The sequence below is a fragment of the Camelus bactrianus genome, chromosome 6, assembly GCF_048773025.1.
Source record: "Camelus bactrianus isolate YW-2024 breed Bactrian camel chromosome 6, ASM4877302v1, whole genome shotgun sequence".
Lineage (NCBI taxonomy): Eukaryota > Metazoa > Chordata > Mammalia > Artiodactyla > Camelidae > Camelus > Camelus bactrianus.
In genome coordinates, this window is record NC_133544.1 from 2,267,170 (window position 1) to 2,288,983 (window position 21,814).

Here is a 21,814-nt window from a genome sequence, read left to right on the forward strand (position 1 = left end):
CCACATTGCTATTCTGACTCCAAGGATAGCAGTTAAAACTGTCTCTTAACGTAAAATAGAGTAATTGTCTTATACTGACTCAGAATGAATTCAGTCTCCAAATCACCAATAGCACTCAAGAACACTGGGTTTTCTGTAGCAGTCTTAGCTACCTTGACAGGCAAGATACATCACATTCCCACTGAAATGCAAGAGAATGCTGACAGAAATAAAGACTAGCTTTTAGTGGGCTGAGAACAGCACCAAGTGATAAAAGCACAGTAATAAACAGACCAGAGGTTTTAAGTTTCTTTCTGTTAGGAATATTACACTGTAATAAACCTGTAATAAAACCAACCTTATAGAAAAACTTGTTTTTCACCACATGACCCAGCAATCCCACTCCCAGGTTGACTATCCTAGAGAAATTAAAATTTATGTTCATATAAAAACCTGAACAGAAATGTTTATAGCAGTTCCATTGATAAATGCCAAACACTGGAAACAACTCAAATGTCCTTCAGTGGGGGAGTGGGTACAAACTGTGGTCCAGCCACACAATGGAATACCACACAGCAATGAAAAGGAACAGACCATCAACACCATGTTCAACAACTTGGATGAATCTCAAAGGCATTATACTGGGTGAGGCAACTTACTGTATGATCTCATTTACTTGACAGTCTTGAAAGAGACAAAATTATGAGAATGGAGAACAAACATGTGATTGCAGGAGGTTATGTTGCCAGAGAGGAGGGGGCAACCATAAAGGGATCACACAAGGGAGTTTTCTGAAGTAATGGAACTGCTTTGTATCTCGATTATGGTGTTGGTAGTATCGATCTATAAATGCAGTAAAATTCACAGAACTGTAAACCAAAACGAATAACAATGTATAATTTTTAAAGTAACATAAACTTGCTTAATTTTAATGTCCAAAATGAGAGTTCATTCAAACGGTATTCAGATACAAGATGTTGTACAAATGTACAAATGTACAAATATAGCTTTCCCATATATTCACAAATCCCATTCACAATAGCAACAAAAATTATAAAATATCTTGGAACGAATTGAATGAGAATTTTATGAAAAACCCAGATGAAGATTACAAACCTTAAAAACAAAGTTGAGGCACACTTTATATTTCTTGATAGAAAGACTTGGAATCAATAAAATAGCAAATTCCCCCTCATCAGTTTATAAATTCAATTCCCACCAAAATTAATCTAACCAAAATTCCAGTAAGTCTGTTCTTAGAACATGGTAACTTAATTCTAAAATCCATCTGACAGAGTAAATGGCAAGAAGAGATATGAAATTTTTGAAAAATAAAAATAGTCAACAGAGGACTTAATCTACTCCGAAAAATCAACATGTACAATCAAGAGCTGCAGTAATAAAAATACCATGCTATGGGTACAAAACTAAATAAATAAATCAGAAAAACAAAAGGACATATATGGGAATTTAGAAATCAGGGGGAAAGGACAGATGATATACTGAGTCAAGCAGTAATCCACATGAGAAAAAAAAAGTTAAAGACCTACACACCTCATACTAATACCCCAAAATATATTCCAAATGAATTAAACATTCAAACGTCAGCCACAGGAGTATTTAAAGAACAGAGTCACTTTTAAAATCTTGGGGCAAAGAAAACCTTCCTCACCAAGACATGAAACCTGAATTAGACATGAAACCCAGACAGACTGATGTCTGAAATACACAAAGGATTTTAAATCACTAAAATTTAAAACAGAAAAGAAAAATCGGTAAAGGATACAAACAGGAAATTTATTTTAAAAAGAAAATAATGAATAACACAAATATGAAAATATCAATCTAAATGGTTATCAAGAAAAAAGCAATCCTTTTTTAAATACCATTTTTTGCCCATCAGATAGATAAAAATCATCTACAGCATTAGCAAGGGTTTAGAAAAATGTTAAGTAAAAACCTTTCTCTCAAGCCAATCAAGCAGTACCTATTACAGTGCCAAATACTGATCCCTGTGACCCAGGACTTCCACTCCTAGGAATTTATCCTACAGAAATGCTCTTAGTAAGAACACACAGAGTTATGTTAAAGAACAATCACTACAGGTGTTTGTAATAGCGAAGCAATCAGAAACCACCCAATGCCCACCAACAGGGGATAAACCATGGCACCAGCACACATTGGAAAATGATGTTCCATCAAACAGAATGTGTGTGATCTAAGATCCAGACATGGTCAAGTACGTTAAGAAAAATTATCATTATGTCCCACAAGGCTCTTTGTTAAAATAAATAAAAAGTTACTGTATATATTAAAAAAAACTGTGGTAATCTACATCAAACTGCTAAAAGTGATCCTCTTTGAGGAGAGAAAAGTTCAAGGAATTTTTACTTCTACCTAATGAATTTCTACAATGTTTATATCTTATGATTCTGGGTAACACCTACAATGGGGGGGGGTAATATTGTTTTGTCCAAAGTTAAAAAAAAATGTTTTAAAATGTAGCTACTATCTAATCAGATTCAAGCATTTCTGGAGAAAGAACCTACTAGATGTCAACATGGCAGGCCACACTCCAGACACACAAGCTCTGTAAAAGGGGAAAGGGGTCTGTCTATCCCACTCCTCTTGTAATCCACCATCTCTTCCTACAGAAAGAAACTGGCCAAGTAAACACCTGAGATTGGTGAAGGAAGCGGGGAGGGTAGAGCTCCGTGGTAGAGTGCATGTTTAGAATGCACGAAGTCGTGGGTTCAATCCCCAGTCCCTTCATTAAACAAACAAACAAACCTAATTAACACCCCCTACCCCCCTAAAAAACAAAACAAAACACCCAAATAAACAAAAACCTTTGATCAAAGGCAGCAAAGAAAGCTCCACCCATTCACTGATTCCAAAAGTAGTCCAGGCATTTCTACAAGGAGTCTTAACCGGGGAACTGCCACTAAAATTGAGATGAAATGTGAAGCGGTACATTTTTAGTTGCAGTCTTTATTTAAGACTCCAGTTAGCACAAAGACTCCCCAACCTTCTTTAGATCCCAGCACACACAGAAGATAAGAATATCTTAGAGAGCAAATTGCAGCAAAGCCAGAGCAGGTCTTGCTCCAGCAGCCCCAGGCATGCTGGGGTGCAGGCATCAATACAACTGCACACCTGTAATACAGTCTTGGCACAGGTATCACGAGGCCCCGATACAGGGGAAGCATCTCTTTAAAAAGCTTCCTTGAAAAGTGTCATTAAATTCACACAACGAATATTTATTAAGTACCTAATAAGTGTCAAACACAGTTAAGTACTGATGTCTACCCAACAGACTAGAGGAGGAAGACAGGTAAATCAGCAATTCCAAAATAACGTAAAACATGCCATCTGAGGGAAGTATCAGGATTTTTAACATGACTCCCATGCCTGGGGAAAGGGAGTCTGTCTATGACTACTTTCCAAAAGAAGTGATTCCTACACAAAAGGCTGAAGTGTACTTCACGTAAAGGTACAAAGATCCAAACGCAAGAAACTATGTCAAAAGAAGCAAAACAGGTTCTTTCTGGACTGCACAAAGTAGAATGTGAGGAGGGAGCTAATTTAGTAGCAATTTTAACGGAAGTGTTTTTAATAAATATGGAATGTGGTTGAGCAGAAAGCCATTATCACAAATATTAGGAAAGCATGTGCATTCCCACACAATAACCTCTCAAACACAAGCTATGAGAAAAATATTTGGGGAGATGAAGAAACCTCTTGAAGATAAATCTATAAAAACAGACAACACTACTGATTTGCAGGTTCCATGAGCTTACAGATGAAGTCCCAAATTTTTACTATGGTGGTAGAATTTACTACTGAAAAAGAACAAAAGTCTACCTCTTTTTAAATGTGAAAGACTATTCAAATTCTCAATATAATCTTCACATTTAAAGAAATGGGATAGCATAAAAACTCCCAGATAATTAATATATGTTTCTTGTTCTTAAAAAAAAAAAAAGTTGAATTAGCTTAGAAATAAGCCCAACTATATATACTTCTCTTCCCCTCTCTCTCTCACATGGAACTAAACAGATCAAGTGTCACAACAGAAATCAAGCATAATTTGTATTTACCTCTCTGCCTGTAAGGATGTGTCTTGCCAATTTCACTTTTGCAAAATTCCCCTTGCCGATTGTTTTCAACAGTCTGTAGTTTCCGATGTGCGGTTGTTCATCTGCACAGGAAGCTATAGAGTTTCTACACCGTGCTCCAGAGCGCCCGGTGCGAGAGGTAACTTCTTGCCGCCCATCTCCATGTGACGTGTGCTACAATATAACATATGACAAAGGTAAGGAAATGAGAGAACCATAGTACCTGACAAGTTTTAAGAGCTTCAAGTTGAAGAACAAAACATCACTGCTTTAATTTTAATCCCAATGCATCTGGCACTTTAAAGGAATCTGCTCACATGATACAAATTTATGAGGAAAACAAGAGAATGCTGAGAAGAGAAATATCAAGTGTTTAAATTCAACTGGGTGTTCAGAAAGAAATGAGGTATTTTCTTTATGTGGCTATAACAAAAAATAAGAGAAACAGAGCTGCCTTACACTTATAAAGAACTTAACTTTTCCATATGCTATTAAATGTACCAGCACACATTATCCTTAACACACTTTGTGAAGTGGGCAGAACAGCTAGTATCACCATTCACCAGATGAGGATACTTTTGTGATTTATTCACGGCCAAATCACTAGTGAGAAATCCAAAGAAATCTGGATTCTTAACTCCTTTCCAAACTATGCTACTAACAATAATCCAAAATAATGTGTACCTCTTAATAAATATTTGTTGAATCAATGAATACAGTACTCAACATGCTCCACAAAGATAAAACAGATCATGCATGACTCTATAACCATACTAAACACAAAGGTTCTAACCATACTAAACACAAAGGTACTAGTCAGGTTAGTCTGATGTGTACAAGTCTGTACGCACAAGCAGCCAGCTGCCTAGCACTTCCTGTTTCCCCACACATGCTCACGGAGGCCGGGTCCCAATGCCTTCCCTTCACGGCAGCTAACTCCTTCCTGCTCAAGGAAGGCCTCTCCCTCTCAGGACGCTCACACAGACACTTTTGACTTCCTTCATTCTTTTCTCTCTTCTAAGGTTTTGTCCAGGAAAATGTCTTTCTTGTGTTCTCTACGTATAGGTCAAAACAAGCCTGATTCTAGGGATAAACATACGAAACTATGCTTTGTAAGACACTCCTATCAAGGAAAAAGGAAAAATAAGTATCTTACAGTGAAAGCTTAAGAATCTGACCATCAACCTCTGAAGCCCTCAAAAGTTGTCCTTTCACAATGAATATATGTATGTTCATGCATAACTGAAAAATCGTGCTCTACACTGGAATTTGACACAACACTGTAAAATGACTATAAGTCAATAAAAAAATGTTCCAAAAAAAAGTTTCCCTTTTCAGAATGTCCATGTTAATCTCCATCTACTTGTTCATATTCCTCTGTATCTCTCTCCCTAGTACCAGGTTTTGTGATAGGTTCTCTTCTGTTTAATTCAGTTATCACATAACACTGCATTGCAAACATTAATTTCTATGTTTCTTACTGTAAATGTATATTTTAGGTAAAACAGGCTTTTACAAACTGGTTACAAATCTAAGCAACTTTGTTCCTATAACAAAAAGGATTCTAGGGGGAGGGTATAGCTCAGTGGTAAGAGTGTGTGCTTAGCACGCACTGAGGTCCTGGGTTCAATCAATCCCCAGTACCTCCATTAAAATAAGTAAATAAATAAACCTAGTTAACCTCCCCTCTCAAACAAAAACAAAACAAACATACAAAATGGATTCTAATTTCCAGATTACAACTTTGGGAAAACAGTATATTTATAAGTGAGAATTTGTTGATCAAAGCAAAAACTAAAACAACTAAGATATGACACTAAGGCCTTACACAAAACAGGTATACTCTGTTGTACCCAAGACGTGCTGTTGTAATGCAAATTCTAACTCCAATTGTCTGTTGTCTTCTGCTCTCCTGGACCCAGAGCAGTGTCCAAAGATGCAGGGCCAGAGGACCAAATAAGCCTGGACATGGAGATCAGTCTTCATGGAGCCAATGACCCCCAGGTAAACTTTGTGTGAAGAAGCTCTTTTTTTATCATGTTAAGCCACTAAGATTGTGGTCAAGTATATTACTACAGCATAACCTAGCCTAACCTAATAGACCCTTAAGCAAATAAATAATCATAATACAAAGCAAAAAGAAAACTGTATTTCCCCATAAGATTATAAACTCATGTAACAGATCAAAATATCTGATGTTTGTTAAATTCCAACAGAGTTAAACTTAGTATATTTCATTTGGTGTTTCCTTACATAAAATCCTTAAATTTTAAAATTTAATGTGTTTAACTTAAAAAATTGTCTCAAAACAGAAGTAAATTAAATTGCCTTATGCTTCTACTTGACCTTGTTTTAATTTTTCCCATGTATCCATCAGTGGCCCTAAAGAAGAAAAGCTTCCCTATTCCTGTATCATAACACTCAATGTCAATACTAAGCATTTTAATAATTTTGGATTCTTGCCAATTATTTCATGCATGAATTTCTTTTCTCCCTAAGGTGACGATAAACAACCTGAGGACCAAAAAAAGTTACATAATTCTTCAGTAGCCACTTTCTGTGGCAGCACTAACAGGTACTCAAAGCTGTTTAATTCTTTTTTTTTTTTAATTGAAGTACAGTCAATTACAATGCATCAATTTCTGGTGTAGAGCACAATGTCCCAATCTTGCATATACATACATATATTCGTTTTCATATTTTTTTCCAAAGCTGTTTAAATCTTAAAAGATTTTAAGAGTCCTGATCCTTCTTCTTCCCAGGGAATTGAGACGATACCACTTCATCCACCATGAAAACTAGTATATGGGTAGTGCTACTAAAAATTATACAGAATCAAGCCAAAGACAGAAGACAATTAACAACTCATAACTGTTAAAACACATTCATTTTCAAACTAAAACCTCTCGTTAATGCAAAACACTTAAGTTGCCAGGTTATTATTAGGGAATGAAGTAAACACTGTAGGTACCTACTCAATATCCATTCCTTCCTTCCTAATTTCTCAGAGAAGCTAGATGTGTGTTTGGAAAAGCAACATGGCCAGTGAAATTCTTGTTTTCCCAAACTTCGCTGCAGCTGGAGGTAGCATATGGCTTAGTTCTGGTCAGTTCTCATTAGTGAAGTCCATTGGGGGATTCTGGAAAACTTTTGCTTCTCGTAACAGGATATAGATACACTAGTATAGCCCCTTCTCCCGCCTTGAATGCAACCACAATACTTGGAGCTGTGTAAGTGATCATGCACTCACAAGGTCTCAAACATAAAAGATGAAAATACTTTATAAAACCACCAGCTCTAATAATACTGAACTGCTGATCCAAAGCTAGAAGCTGTCTAGATTTCTTTCATTGAGAAAAACAAATCCTTATTTGGTTAAGCCATCATGTTAGGTTTTGTCATTTTCAGACAAAGGACTACTAAACTGTTACAGGGGCCATATCAATATTAATGTAAGAAGCAGTAAGAAAAATGAATGGGGAATGCATTTCATTTTATGTTATACATAACAGTTCTTTTAAAAAGTATCTATATATAAAAGAGCCATAGAATATAAATCATTATATTTGTGATGACACAAATAGGAATATACCTTAGATACACAGACACCAAAAAAATTTGTGTGTGTGGTTTTTTAACATAATAAATATGGTTCCAGGTTTGCCCTTGGATTTATCTGCTAAAATACCAATCTGAAATTTGAGAAGACTACTTATAAAATCAAGTTTAAATGTTTACAACAACTTTATGCTATGTTTAAACCTTTCCTGAACAGAGTTTAGTCCCTTCTATAAAACACAAGACATGTGCCCACACATCCTTTCTAATCCTTAAAATAAACAAGCCACCTCCTTAACACATGGGCAGGTTTTTCAATGTAAAAAAACCTACAAAGCCAGATTGTGACAATAAGAGGCTATCCCCCAAATATTTTTGTACATTAGAGATATTCACAAAATCATAATTCATTCTTCAAAGCAGTTGGGCAGTTATTTCATTCACTGCAGGAAAAAATATCTGATAAGATTGAATAATTTGTGTTTAAAGAAACTCTTAGCAAACTAGGAAGAGTGTAACTTTCTTAACTAGGTAAAAATCATAGACCAAAACCCTTCAGCAAATATTACACTAAAATAGAGACTTTACATTCTTTTAAGGTCAGAAACAAAACAAAGCTGCCTATTGTCACTACCATTATTTATTATTTATCACTATTATCACTACCATAATTTAACATAATACAGGAGGTCATGGTTAATATTTTAAGGAAAAAGGTTATAAGATATGAAAATCAGAAGGAAAGAGAAAAATATCATTATTTGCAGATGATATGATCTACTTACAAACCAAAAGAACTGGAGATACCAGTGTAACTCACGAGAGAGCCTGGCAAGATGCAAGATCAACCTGTAACATTTCTCTATGCCAGAAGTAACCTACCACAAAATTTAACTAAAAGTAACCATTTATAATAGCAATAAAAGCTATAATGTAGGTAGAAAATAACTTAATTGAGAATATATAACAGCTCTCTGGAGAAAGCTTTAAATTTTTAATAAAAGACATAAAAGACACTCTGAATAAATGGGAATTCCACACTCTTGGACAGATTCTACCAAAATTAAGCTACAAGTTCAATGCAATCTCAACACTTTCAGCCAGTAGTTTATGAGTAATTTTAAACTTACCCTAAAGTGTACATGGATGAGTATTTCAGGGCTGCAAGGTCAGCCTTGAAAAAGAACAGTTAAAAAAAACTCAGAAATAAAAAGTGCTCAAGATTAACACCAGTAACAGGACATAACTATCACTGCATACTCTTAATAGCATGCACTGAGAGGGGCACATCTTTTCTGTGGCATTCTTGCCAAAAATATATAACCTAATCTAATTTTGAGAAAACATCAGACAAAATTAAATTGTGGGATCTCTGATTGGATCCTAGAACAGAAAGAGAACCCCAGAGAAAAACTGGTAAAAATTCAAGTAAGTTCTGCAGTGACTATTAACAGTATCAGACCAATGTTAATGTTCTGGTTTTCATAACTGTTCCACAGTTATCTAAGTGTTAACATTAGGGAAGCTGAGTGAAAAGTATACATGAACACTGTACTAACTATGCAATTTCTATTTAACTTTAAAATTATTTCCAAATAAAAAGTTCAATAGATACACATACAGATACATAAATTACGATACACTACAAAGCCACAGGAATTTGAGAAGAAAAGAAAACCTGTGGGGTACTGGCACAACAGAAAAAGATCAATGTGACAAAATACAAAGACATAAATGTATGGGAACATAAGATACGGTTAAAATGGTCCTATAAACCAGTGGGGAAAGGATGGCCTGTTGAGTGCTAACAGTGGGAAAACTGGTTCACTATGTCAGCCTATAAAGAAAAATAAAACTAGATCTCTGCCTAAATCCCTACATAAAAGGCAGGCTCCCTTTTAATCTAGAGGGATAAAAAATGTACATGTGAAATGTAAAATGACAAAAGGTTAACATACAAAATGTAAGAGAATATCCTTGTGACCCAGGTGTTTTAAGTAAAAGTTCAAAAGCACAAACATAAGGCAAAGTTTATGTTGGTTACACCAAAATTAAGGATTTTTGTCCAATAAGGGCATTACAGAAAGATGATAGAAGACACATGCAATGTCTAAAACCTACATCAGATTAATACCCAGAAAATCAAGGAACACCTAAGAATCAACAAGAAAAAGACAACAACCAAACAGAAAAAGGGACAAAGGAAAAAGGGCAATTTACAGAATGTCCAACAAAGCCAAGGAATATATAGATATACTACAAATCATAAAGAAACACAAGTTAACAATGAGGTATCACATTATAGCCAGTAGGCTGGCAAAAAAGTTAGGAAGCTGGTAATTCCCAATGTCAGTAAGAACCAGGGATACCAAACCCCTATGCACTACTGGTGGAAGTGTGGGCTGATAGAGCCATCCAGAGCAACCTGGAAGTACTGACGTTTCCTGTGCCCCAGCAAGACCACTTCTAGCCACACATCCCCAAGACATTCTTACACAATTCCATTACTCATTGTTGGAGAGAGAGAGAGAGAGAGAGAGAGAGAGAGAGAGAGAGAGAGAGAGAGAAAGAGAGAGAGAGAGAGAGAGAGAGAGTGTGTGTGTGTGTGTGTGTGTGTGGTGGCAGGGAGATGGAGGCAACCTGAACGTCTATCCTGATGAGTAGACAAATAAAATGTGGTAGACTCATACTACAGAGCACTACACAGCAGTTAGAAGCAACAAGTTCAATGCACAGATGAAACATATGTAATATTTACACAAAGTACCAAACATACACTTTTAATGACACATACATTTACACACATGACAACATATTAAAATGTTAGAATGGTAACCTCTTGGAGGAATAAGGGAAATGACACATAGGAATTAACAGGAATAAATAAAGGAAAAGAATGGCCTCACAGTGATCACAGATAACGTGACTTTTTGGACGTGAGTTTATAAAAATGTTTCCAAGAATATGAGTAATAGGAAAGGGGAACTATTACCGTTCATATCCATAAATTCCACCAAATTGATTTCACTAGTAATAAAATACTTATTATTGGTAGAGCAGGTGAACCATCATAATAATGAAATACACTGAAAAATAATTTACCTTCTAATCCTCAGAAGAACTACAGACACAAATAAATTGTGGCTAAAGAAAACTGACTCAGAAGCTTCTGACCAGTTAACTATATGCTAAGCACTTATTAAGTAGAAGGCACTACAAGAAGATAAAAGAAATAGAAAACCATAGTGTCAAACTTTTAAGGCACTCGTAATCTAGCTGGGGAGCTAACATGGGAAACAGTAACTGAAACAAGGGGCAATCCCTGCCCCATGAGAAAAGTCAGAAAGTGAATACTCCCAGAGCCATCCAACAGCTATAACATGAGATATACATGTAATTTTCAATCTTATAGTAGCAACATTTAAAAAAAATAGGTTAAATTAATTTTAATGTTTTATTTACCCTAATATACTCCCAAATGTTCAGCACATAATATAAAAAGATCAAGATTTTACATTCCTTTTTTCATGCTGTCTTTGAAATATGGTATATATTTTATACTTACAGAACATCTTAATTCAGACCAGCCACATTTCAAGTGCTCAGTAGCCACATGTGGCTGGTAGCTACTGTGCTGGACAACGCAGCTCTAAGCACTCAGAGGATATGATCACATTTGAGAGAGATGAAGGAAAAAAGGTATCCTGGAGATGAAGGGATGGAGTCTCTGAAGGACAAGCAGTAGAGTTCCAATGGGAGATGAAGGTCATTTCAAGCCAGGTACTAGCACACGGTAAGGTAAAAAAGCTTGGGGGACCCGGGCGAGGATTGGGAGCTGGGTGGTGACTTCCCTTAACCTGCAGGTCTAGCCATTTTCATTTCTCACAACTCTTTCATGCGCCATTAACACTGGGGAAAAAAAATGGCTTTAGTTCCTTGACATCTTGACTGCTGGCAATTTCTTGTTTTTATGTTTTTGATTAGGCTGTCAGTTCTGCTTTGTACCTCCTTCCTTAGCTGAGTGAGTCAATTCCTGCACTAAAGTATCTACCAATGAGCTCTCTTAGTGCAAAAACTTTCTCATCTGTTATTTTCAGCACACAGGACCTGGCAACCAGCAGGTATGAAACTGCTAGGTGAATAAATAGCCAAGGGGAATAGTCTGGCTTAAGTGTTACATTTATATAGGTGAATTGTTAGAAATAACAAAGCTAGAAAGGTGGGTCAAGAACTTTGAATACTACATTAAAGACTTTAGATTATCCAGTTTTTGAATAACACTACAAAAGCTACCTCGAGAGGGACTTAACATTTAAAGAACCCCCATCATGTGGAGTAGAGTGGGCCTAACACTTCACAGGTGTTAGTTTCTTCAGTCACAACAACCCTGAATAGATGGTGTTATTCCCTTTTGCTAAATAAAAAAGATGTATGGTGACTATAGTTAGTAATATTGTATTGTGTATTTGAAAGTTGCTAAGAGGATAGATTTCTAAATTCTCATAACCAAAAAAATCTATAACTATATGTGGTGATGGACATCAACCATTAACTACTTACGGTGATCATTTCACAATATATACAAATACCAAATCATTATGTTATACCCCTGAAATTAATATAATGTCAATTATTATCAATTAAAGTTTTTAGTTAAATTTTTAGGCATTCTGTGAGAACTCTTCCACGTGTTGATGTATTTTTGATGTATCTGTAGGTGAGGAGGAGCTCTGCATCCTTCTATTCCGCCATTTTAAAGCCCCTCTCCTAAATTAAATGTTTAAAAATGAGGCTCAGACAAGTAATTAACTTGCCCATGGTTATTTATATTTGAAGACTGGTTAGAATGCAAGCCTGTAATTCCAGATCCCAACTTCTCTTTTTATGTTTTGTTATTGCACCACATCTCGCCACCCTACCTCAGATGTGTCTGAATCTCTCCTTAACCACAGTCTTAGGCTCCCATCTTTACTCTCACTTCCAAGCCCAGACTCTGCATAGACTTTTCAAGCCTCCCTTTACATGAGGTTTTAAAAAAGATGATGATTTCATTGGAACGAATCAGAGGGGAAGAGGCTGAAAACTCAGGACATGAGATGAAAAAGACGAAGACAGAGATGAGAGATGGAAAGACCAGTAAACTAGACATTAATGACAGCTACCATTTATCTATTACTATGTGTCAGGCACCATTCTAAAATGCTTTACCCATATTGTCTCATCTAATCACTAATTCTACTGATATTTATTTACTGATCACTTGTAATAAATGACTACCATGTTCTAGGTATCTGAAATAGTATCAGTAAACAAAACCAATATTCCTGCTCTCATAGAGCTTTCAGTACACCAGAGAAAAATGACAAAACAGAGTAAACACAAATATGTAAATTATATATAAAAAAAAGCTAGATCAGGATTAGGGAGGTGGGGAGGGCCACAGATGGTCAAAGTAAGCCTCACTGAGGTGATGCGTGAAAAGAGGAGGAGGTGAGAAAGTTAGCCGTGTGGATATCTGGAAGAAAGTGTTCACACAACGAGAAGAGCCAACATCAAGGCACTGAGGCTGGATTATCCCTGGTGTGTTCAAAGAACAGCAAGAAGACACCAGGGTCTGTTACTGCAGGGAGTGAGGAGAGGCAGAAGATGAGAACAAAGAGGGAAGGGAGGGCAGAGCGTGCAAGGCTTTTAACTGCCCTATGAAGTCGTTACTATTACCAATCCCATTTTACAGATGAGGTAACTGGGGAATAAAGAAGTTAAATAACTTGTCCAAGATCAACAGTAAAATGTTAGGTCAGATTATAAACCCAAAGAGTTACTACTACAGTGATTTGAAAAACATGACCCCAAAGACTTTGACACACCTCCCATTACAAGATAAGGTCCATGTCCCTTATGCTTGAATCTGGGAGCCTATGACTGCTTTAACCAAGAGAAAATGGCAGAAGTAATACTATATGACTTCTGAGGCTAGGTCATAAAAGGCAGGCAGCTTTCATCTTGTTTGCTGAAACAATGAGCCACCTAGGAAGAAGTCCGATCACACTGAGGTCTCCATGCTAGAGAGGCCGCTCTGGCCAAGAGTCCCAGCCAAGGCCAGCCTTTTAACAATACCTACCAAGGTGCCAGATACGTAAGTGAAGAAACAGTCTAGGATGTGGATCTTCCAGCCCAGCTGTTCAAATCCCCATAGTTTCTCATGATTCCCCCAAACTATGTCCCAGACATAATGCAGCAGGAGATAAGCCATTCCCGACTGAACTCCTCACACAAAATCTGTGAGTATAATGAAATGGTTCTTGTTTTACACTACTAAGTTGTAGAGTGGTTAGTTCTACAGCAATGAACAGGACAACTAGGAAATAAATGTTAAGAATCCAAGTTAACAGAAATGTGGGAAAAATTAGACTACATTACCATGGTATGTGGAAGATTCTTTATCATTGAATGTCTTTAATGTCTAGAAGGCAACCTTCTTTTTCAGTCCATTCCACTAGTAAAGCTACTACATGCATGAGTCCCAAGGCAGGCTGAGGATAGGCAAGGGCTATGCAAGGGAAGGAAGACAAGGAAAGAGGTGGAAGACAGTATGTGAACAGAATGCCATCAAAAACACCTCAAATGCCTTCAACAACAACTGCTTGCCCAGTTTAAATTATTCTTCTGGATAAAGAATGCTAAGTCTAAGAGCAGAAGGCTAAGGTAGGAAATGGTACTAGTCTACTCCTCTCCAGGATTCTCATTCTAATCTGCTACTGTAGTCAATGAAGTCATAAAGATACTGACTACAAAAAGAATGCGGTTATATAACATTCTGGAAGGAAAACCTCTGAGTTCAGCTTACTCAAAACTTCATCACCCTCCCAGTACAGATTTTCACATAAAATGCCCATGATACAACCCCCACAATATTTTTAACCTCGACCCAAAAGCAACTGCCTAACTATAGCAAGAAATACAAATAAAACACCTCAATCTCTGTTCAAGCTTCAACTCTGAACACCAAGATCCCAGGTAACCCACAGAAACAATGCCTGATCTAGTCTACATGAGACTGTATAAGACTAACTATGGCCGAATAGCTCAGGTGGCTGAAGGGCAGGGCTAAAGAACTCTAGCTTGAAGAAAAAGTTGGACTCCCCCCAAAAATGTCCTTTTCTTCCAGTGCCAACTTCTGCCCTCTCAATTACTGTACACACAGGTGCATCTAGGTCAGCACAAACCCCTTATTACTACTTGCAGACCAACTCCAAGCACATTCTTTAAATTCCTGTGTAAGACAACATTAAAGCTGGCAGATTCCCAGGGAAGAGATTTCTTTTCTCCACATTTATTTCAAAAGTTTAAAATGGATGTGAGGCAATAAATAAATAAAAATAAAACAAAATGGATGTGAGACAAGTGAATTTCTGCATTAGTCCTCCCAATGGTGATCGAAAGGGGCGGCACTCCCTCTTACAACAGTTTGGAAACAAATTTGGCTATATCTTAGAATCCAGAATAATCCTCTTTGAAATGAAAGATAACAGGTGCTATTAACTCATATTAAACTGTGTATAAGTATTACAATATAAATAATCATGCACTACACAATCAAAACGACCAATATTCTACTCATTACAAATTTCCACCTTCACTTAATTTACATAAAAAAGAAACAAAAACTCTCAAATTGAATAAGATCTTTCCCCAAACACTTTGACCCAATAAAAAATATTAATTCTTCAGAGATCAACTTTTTTTAAAAGACCCAAATAGCTTGATTCAATAGATAGCTGTGGCTGGAAGTTAAGCAGATTAAATGAAACCATATTACATATTTTAAATGAAATATTATATAAAGTACTTGGTACTGGTGCCTGATATATAGCAAGTGATCAACAAATGGCAACTATTTTTATTATCCAGAAGCATACTTTCCCACAAAGAACCAACTTAAAAAAACTCAAGGAACCTGAAAACGAAACTACTGAAAATCTCTCTTCTTTAGTCATAATACAATCTAAAGGAATATAGTTTAGTTGGCAAGCCTTCACTAAACACTAAGACAGCAATTCATAAAGTGTGGCCCCTGGACCTGTAGCATCAACATTACCTGGGAACTTGTTAGAAATGAAAACTCTAGGGCCCCAAAAGTAGAATCAAGGTTTGGGGTCGGGGCCCAGCAATCAGCGCTTTCCTAAGCCCTCCAGGTGATTCTGGTGTTCACTACAGTTTGAGTTTACAGACCAGTTTCACAAAGCTCAGAGTGCTGAGTTCTGCAGGGACTGGGAAGTGCTAAGGAGCAGGAGCAGTATGGTTCCTAGCACAGTGTCATACACATAGTAGGCACTCAAATTTGACCATGTTAATAGCCTCACATAACCAACAGCTGGCTAGACTACACCACCAACAGTTTATATACTTCACAGAGATAAGAAATTCCAATAACTGTCTACATTAACTAACAGTAAGTAAGTACACAGTGTGCACACACTCTAGGAGCTGTTAAATTGGCAAACTCCTGAGGTGTCTGGTACTTTGGCAAATAATCCAGGCTTACTTACAAAGTGTCATACGCTTTGAAATATAAGCGAAAAATACTTTTCTAGTTTCACCAGTATACAAAAAGGATTTGATTTGTCCATGACTTCTATACAACTCAACTGTAGAACATAAACTAAAATGCAAGCTTTTTTGTCGCCTTTAAAAAAGTATCTTGCTCCACATATTAGCCAACTATAATACATGGACTCAAGATGGATTCTAATTTGAACAAAGCATTAAAAAAGTAGACAACTGAGGAAACTTAAGCACTGATATTATATTTTACATTAAAAAATTATGATAAAGGGGTTATTACATTTTTAAAGAGGCTTTATCTCTTCTAAAAGCTTTGGAGATGAAATGATACCAAGTATTGAACTTGCTTCTTGGGGAAGAGAACACATGAAATAAGACTGGTCATTGAACTATATACCAGGGTTTCCCAACCCTGGCACTACTGACACTGTGGGCCAAATATTTCTTTGTTGGGGGGACAGGGAGCACTGTCCCATGTATTGTAAAATATTTAGCTGCATTCCCGCTCAGTAGCAACTCTTCAGTAGTGACAACCAAAAATGTCTTGACACTGTCCAGTGTCCACTGGAGGGGGGTGTGTGGGAGAAATCCCCAGTTGAGAATCACTGATAAATACTTATTAAATCCTCTCTAAATATTTGTTTGAAATTTTCCATAACAAAACATTTTTTTAAATTCTTATTTTAATTATACTCTGTGTATTGGTACAACCACATTTCCCTAGTTGAATAATTAGTACATAAGCTTTTGAGAAAGCCTGATACACAAAAAAGCAGAGAGGACTAAGCTGGACATCTGAGGCCCAGTAGAGACTCTGTCACCTTTTTAAGCCTCAACATTCTCATTAGGTCAGATTGTCTGGCTCGTCCTTTTGAGTTTTAAAATGATTTGGTAACATCTTATGTTTTATATGCCTATCCGCTAAAAGTGGATATTCACATTTAGAAGTCAGACAAATGAAAATAAAGTAGTTAACTAGGATAAAGATAATATTCTTCTTGCAAATTATCTACCCTTTATTAATCTTGATCTGTAAGCAACATTGTTATCACAATTATATATAATTACTTAAAATTTAAATAAGATTCCTAGGGTAAGCAAAATGGAAAGTCTTTTCACAAAATATAAAGACAAAGCTGTTAGTCATAACAGCCAAAATGTCCATCAATTGGTGAAGCGATTAAAAAACCTGTGGTATATCCAAACAATGAACTACTTACAATATAATGTTATATTATAATAATATCATATACATCAATAAAAGGAATGAACTACTGATACACAAAAATGACTAAATCTCAAAAGTATTATGCCAAGTAAAAGATGCTGGACACAAGATTATATAATCTTTGACACCATTTAAATAAGGTTCTAGGAAGGGTAAAACTATAGGGGCAGGTAACAGATCAGTGGTTGCCAGGGACTGGGGGAAGGGAGTGGAGACTGACTTTAAAGGGCCACCAGGGATCTTTTGGGGCAATGGAAGTGTTCTCTCACTTAACTGTGATGATGGTTACATGACTATAAATTTGTCGAAACTCATCAAACTATACACTTAAACAGAGTGAACGTTCTATCTCAATAAACCTGAAGTTAGCAAAAGAGCTGCCCAATGGACTGCGAACTCCCACTCATTCTTGTACCCTCATCACTCAATTGGCAAAAAGTCTAATACTTAGCAGTTCAGTAATGGTAGATAAATGATACGGTATATGCCAGACATGTAAACCCTGACACAAGGGCGCCACATTGTGAAAGACACAAAACTACTTCCAGAACACATCAATTACCACAGTTACACAAGAACAGGGCACAGTGATTAATGCAACGATGTGCTACAAATCTCTATTTTAACACTGTCAAAACCTCAATTTTATTTTATTCATTCCTTTAATTTATTTTATTTATTTTATTTTGGAGGGGAGGAGAGGTAATTAGGTTTACTTATTTATTTTTTAAGGAGGTACTGGGGATTGAATCCAGGACCTCATGCATGCTAAGCATGTGCTCTACCATTTGAGCTATACCTTCCTCCCCCAAAACTCAGTTTTAAATACATTCCATGAGAATAAAAGCACACTCCATATCCTACACTATTTATAAAGTTAGTAATTCCTAATGACACACAAAAAGATTACAACATGATTCAACAGAGAACAAGGTAAAGACCCATTTGGCGTACATCATTATAACAAACTTGATCGGTTTTGGCTTCAGTTTATTTAAAAAGTATGGAGCTACTGCTCTGGCTCAATGTAAGATTTTGCTTCTTAGAGTGAAAGTCAATGAAGCAAAGCTAATCAACTCATTTTTTTTGCTTGCTCCACCCTACAAGGTAGTCAAAGAACAGGAAAATTATGAAGTCAGAAATAGGTTCTTCAAAGGGTCTACAAGAAAATGAGTTCCCAGACTCACCTAGTCTAGACTTTCTATTACTTTTCATGTAATTTCATCTAATCCATCTCCTATTAAGGAATGTACACCACTGTACAACTTATTTACCAGGTTAAAGGGCATTAAACACCACACAGTAATATACTACAGGGATGCTTTAGACCAAGGTTTCCACAAAAGATTAAATCACTTGATACTTATCCAGCAACCAAGTGGCATTTTGAAGATTAAAATGAAGGCATTTGATATCTCTAAGCCACAATGTCTCAGGACATTATTGAAAGCATGAAAACAGGCAGAGCAACGAAGCTTTTCCTGAGTGATAGCATTTTCTTGCCAGGTATTACCTCATAACACTTATAATAAAAGACCAATGAAGTCTCTTTACAAGTTATTTTCTAGATGTTTTTGTTTTTAACAGAAGGTAACTCACAGCTAGATTGAAATAGTTCTGAACCCAGTGCTAGAAAAGAGTTCAGAAAGCACTTGGACAGAGTGAACATTTCTCCAGTGGAATTTCTACCGTAAGTTGTCATTCCCTAAAAATGGTGATCCTGGCCTTTTTAAAAGGTTCACTTGAACAAAATCAAAGCTTCCTTTTACAAAATCATAGAATGAGTGCTAAGAGGGACCTAAGAGCTCATCTGAGCCAACCTCTTTTTAGGAAGGAGGAAAGCTAAGCCCAGAGTGGGTGGCCCTGGGCTAGGCAGTGAGTGACACGGCAGCTTCACTATGCATCTTCCTTTCAAACATGCTTAACCAACTCCTTTAAAACAGATTCGTAAGGAAACGAAGTTACTCCTTAATTAAGTGTAAGTTCTCTCAAAGAACTTCTGAACAGGTTTGGAGTTCCTCCCAAGGGGGCCGAAGAGATTCCTCGGTGGGCACTTAGTTTTAGTGGCTGTCACTAAACTTCGCTCCAGGCAATTTAAAGAACGAGGCACAAAGGACAGTCCACTTGATTCAATTACTTTTACTCAACACCACGAACATGTTTTTAGCCTGGCAGCCTCTCATGAGCTGCCTGCCTAATTTACTAAGAGAGTTTAAAAGAGCCCTCAACACTGCAGAGATCAAGACACACTGGGATACTCCACTACGAGGCAACCTAGCCTCTCAAGACACTGGCTGGCAACGCTGCAAGCTCCGGGCTTCCCTGACAAACCGGACTCCAGCGTAATCACGGGCGCACGCACTTCCCCGGCCCGCAAGCGAGCGGCAGGAGGGCCGCCTCCCCAGGAAGCGTCCGCCCTGGCGGAGTCCCGGCGCCCACGGCTGCCCACTACGCCCAGAGCGCCCCGGGCTGGGAGACCCCCGGCTGCAAGGGCTGCCGTCGTGCTCCCGGAGGCCGCGGGAGGAGACGCGGCGGGAGGAGACCCGACGCGGGGAAACCGCCCAGGTTACTCACGTTCTCAGTGTCTCGTTCATTCACCGTTGGCAACGGGGTCCTAGTGGACATTTTACTTCACTTCGCTTCTGCACGACGCGAGGGTGAAACAAAACAGCGCGGCCCTCGGGGGCCGGCGACGGCGGCGTCGAGCGCCCGGCGGTTCTGGAGCGGCGCTGCGATAGGGCGGCTCCCCTCCCCCACGGCCGTCTAGATCCCGGGCCGGGCCCGGGCCGTCCCCCGGCGGGTCGCGGGGCTCATGCTTCCCCGGCCCCGGCGGCCGCGCCGAGGAGCCCCGCGGGTGGCAATGTCGGGGCCGGGCCGACGGCAGCAGCGGCGGCGGCGGGCTGTGGGTCGGCCCGCAGGCGTCCCCGCGCCTCAGGGCGCCCCGCGGGCCGGGACCCCCTCGCCTCCTCCTCCGTCCCCGCCCGTCGCGCCGCGGATTTCAGATCCGGAGCCTCCACACAGCGCCGCTGGGGGCCCCTGAAGAGGAGGAGGATGTGGAGGAGGTGGGGTATAAGACAGGTCGCCGCGGGCTGCGGGCGCCGACCATGGAGGGGGCTGCGGAGGCGGCGCCTGCGCCTGGCTGCTCTTCTCTCTCGGGCTCGCTTTCCGCCTCAGCCTCCTCCCGGTGGCCGCCGACACCTCCGCTCCCGGCACCTCCGAGCCTCACGGACCCAAGATGGCCGCCCCTCAGCTTCCTTTGCTGCCTCCGGGTGCCGGAAGTGACGACATCGCCGCTCCCGGAGTTGGGCCAATCAGCGCGGCCCGAGGAAGCCGGCCGGGCTGCTGTTGCTAGGGGCGACTTGGCACTGTCCGGGGCAGAGTGGGCGGTGCCCAAGGCTGGGAAAGGTTGGCCGTCCCGGCTCGCGGCGGGGGCGGTGGGTTCCCCGCGTCCGGAGCTGGCAGGCACCCCCAAAAGAGCCGGCAAACGGCCCGGGGCGGCTGCCTGAGCTTGACTGACAGACTGGCATTCACGGTGTTGATCGAGCGCCGGCTGTGTGCAAAAGCTGTGGTGGCTTCCCCCAAAAGCTGGGGCCGCGCTGCCCCAAATCGAGTCTTGACAGCAATTGTAGGGCCGGGACCGCGGGGAGGAGCCGAGTTCCTGCATCATTGACGGTGACCCGGGAGCCGAGGACTCAGTCACCCTTCCTGCCTCCGGCTGTGAGCAGACGGGGAGTGGGGGCGGCTGAGCTCTGCATCCTGAGGGCAGCAGACGCGTCCTGCCCTCGAGGACCCGGACCCAGAAGGAAAAGTGCTTGGGGCGGCGGAGAAGCGGGGGGGATAAAGCGAAGCCCTGGAAGCCCCCAGGGTCCGCTGCCTAAATGCCGGTAGGGGATTTCTAACCAAACTCTTCTTACACACCAGCATGTAGCTGCTGGAGGGCTGGAAGCATCCCCGGGTCTCACCTTGGAGCCAGCTCGGTGGATGCTTGCAGACTGGGACGTTAGAAATGGTACCTCCCCTGGAAGCCTTCTTTGCTCTTGTGCCTCTGAATGTGTCTCGTGGACCTGCTTAGAGCCTGGACAGCGGTGGATGGAATGCATTTGTGCAGGGTTCGGCGGCAGGAGAGCGGAATGGGCGGGAGTAACACGAACTATTGCTGACAGTCTACCTTGTGGGTCCATTACATCTGTTACCTCATTTAAGCCTCACGGTAACCCTGGGAGACCGGGCAGACACACCTTGTGATCCCAAGTCTAAACAGTTTATAAGGACTTGACCAAAGTACCCAAGTTGGTTAGCTGCAAAGCTGGGGTTTGAACCCATATTCTAAAACTTCAGTAACAGATAAGCCCTTGTAGTGGGTATG

The 21,814-nt window shown here is 39.5% G+C and overlaps 1 protein-coding gene across 11 annotated transcripts in view; it reads right to left on the reverse strand.

Moving 5' to 3' along the window:
* Positions 1–20,679, reverse strand: part of MARK3 (microtubule affinity regulating kinase 3) — a 92,491-nt gene extending 71,812 nt beyond the window's left edge. For 5 of the 11 annotated variants that reach the window (XM_074364920.1, XM_074364918.1, XM_074364916.1 and 2 more), the window contains exons 1-2: positions 20,023–20,676; positions 4,080–4,271 (exon numbers count right to left, since the gene is read on the reverse strand). In XM_074364920.1, coding sequence (XP_074221021.1) covers positions 4,080–4,271; positions 20,023–20,073 — 243 coding nt within the window. In that variant the 5' untranslated portion in view covers positions 20,074–20,676. Of the gene's footprint in view, positions 1–4,079; positions 4,272–20,022 lie in introns of all 11 variants that reach the window. The other 6 variants (XM_074364921.1, XM_074364919.1, XM_074364925.1 and 3 more) reach the window with 5 other exon arrangements.
* Between the last annotated feature and the right edge of the window lie 1,135 nt (positions 20,680–21,814).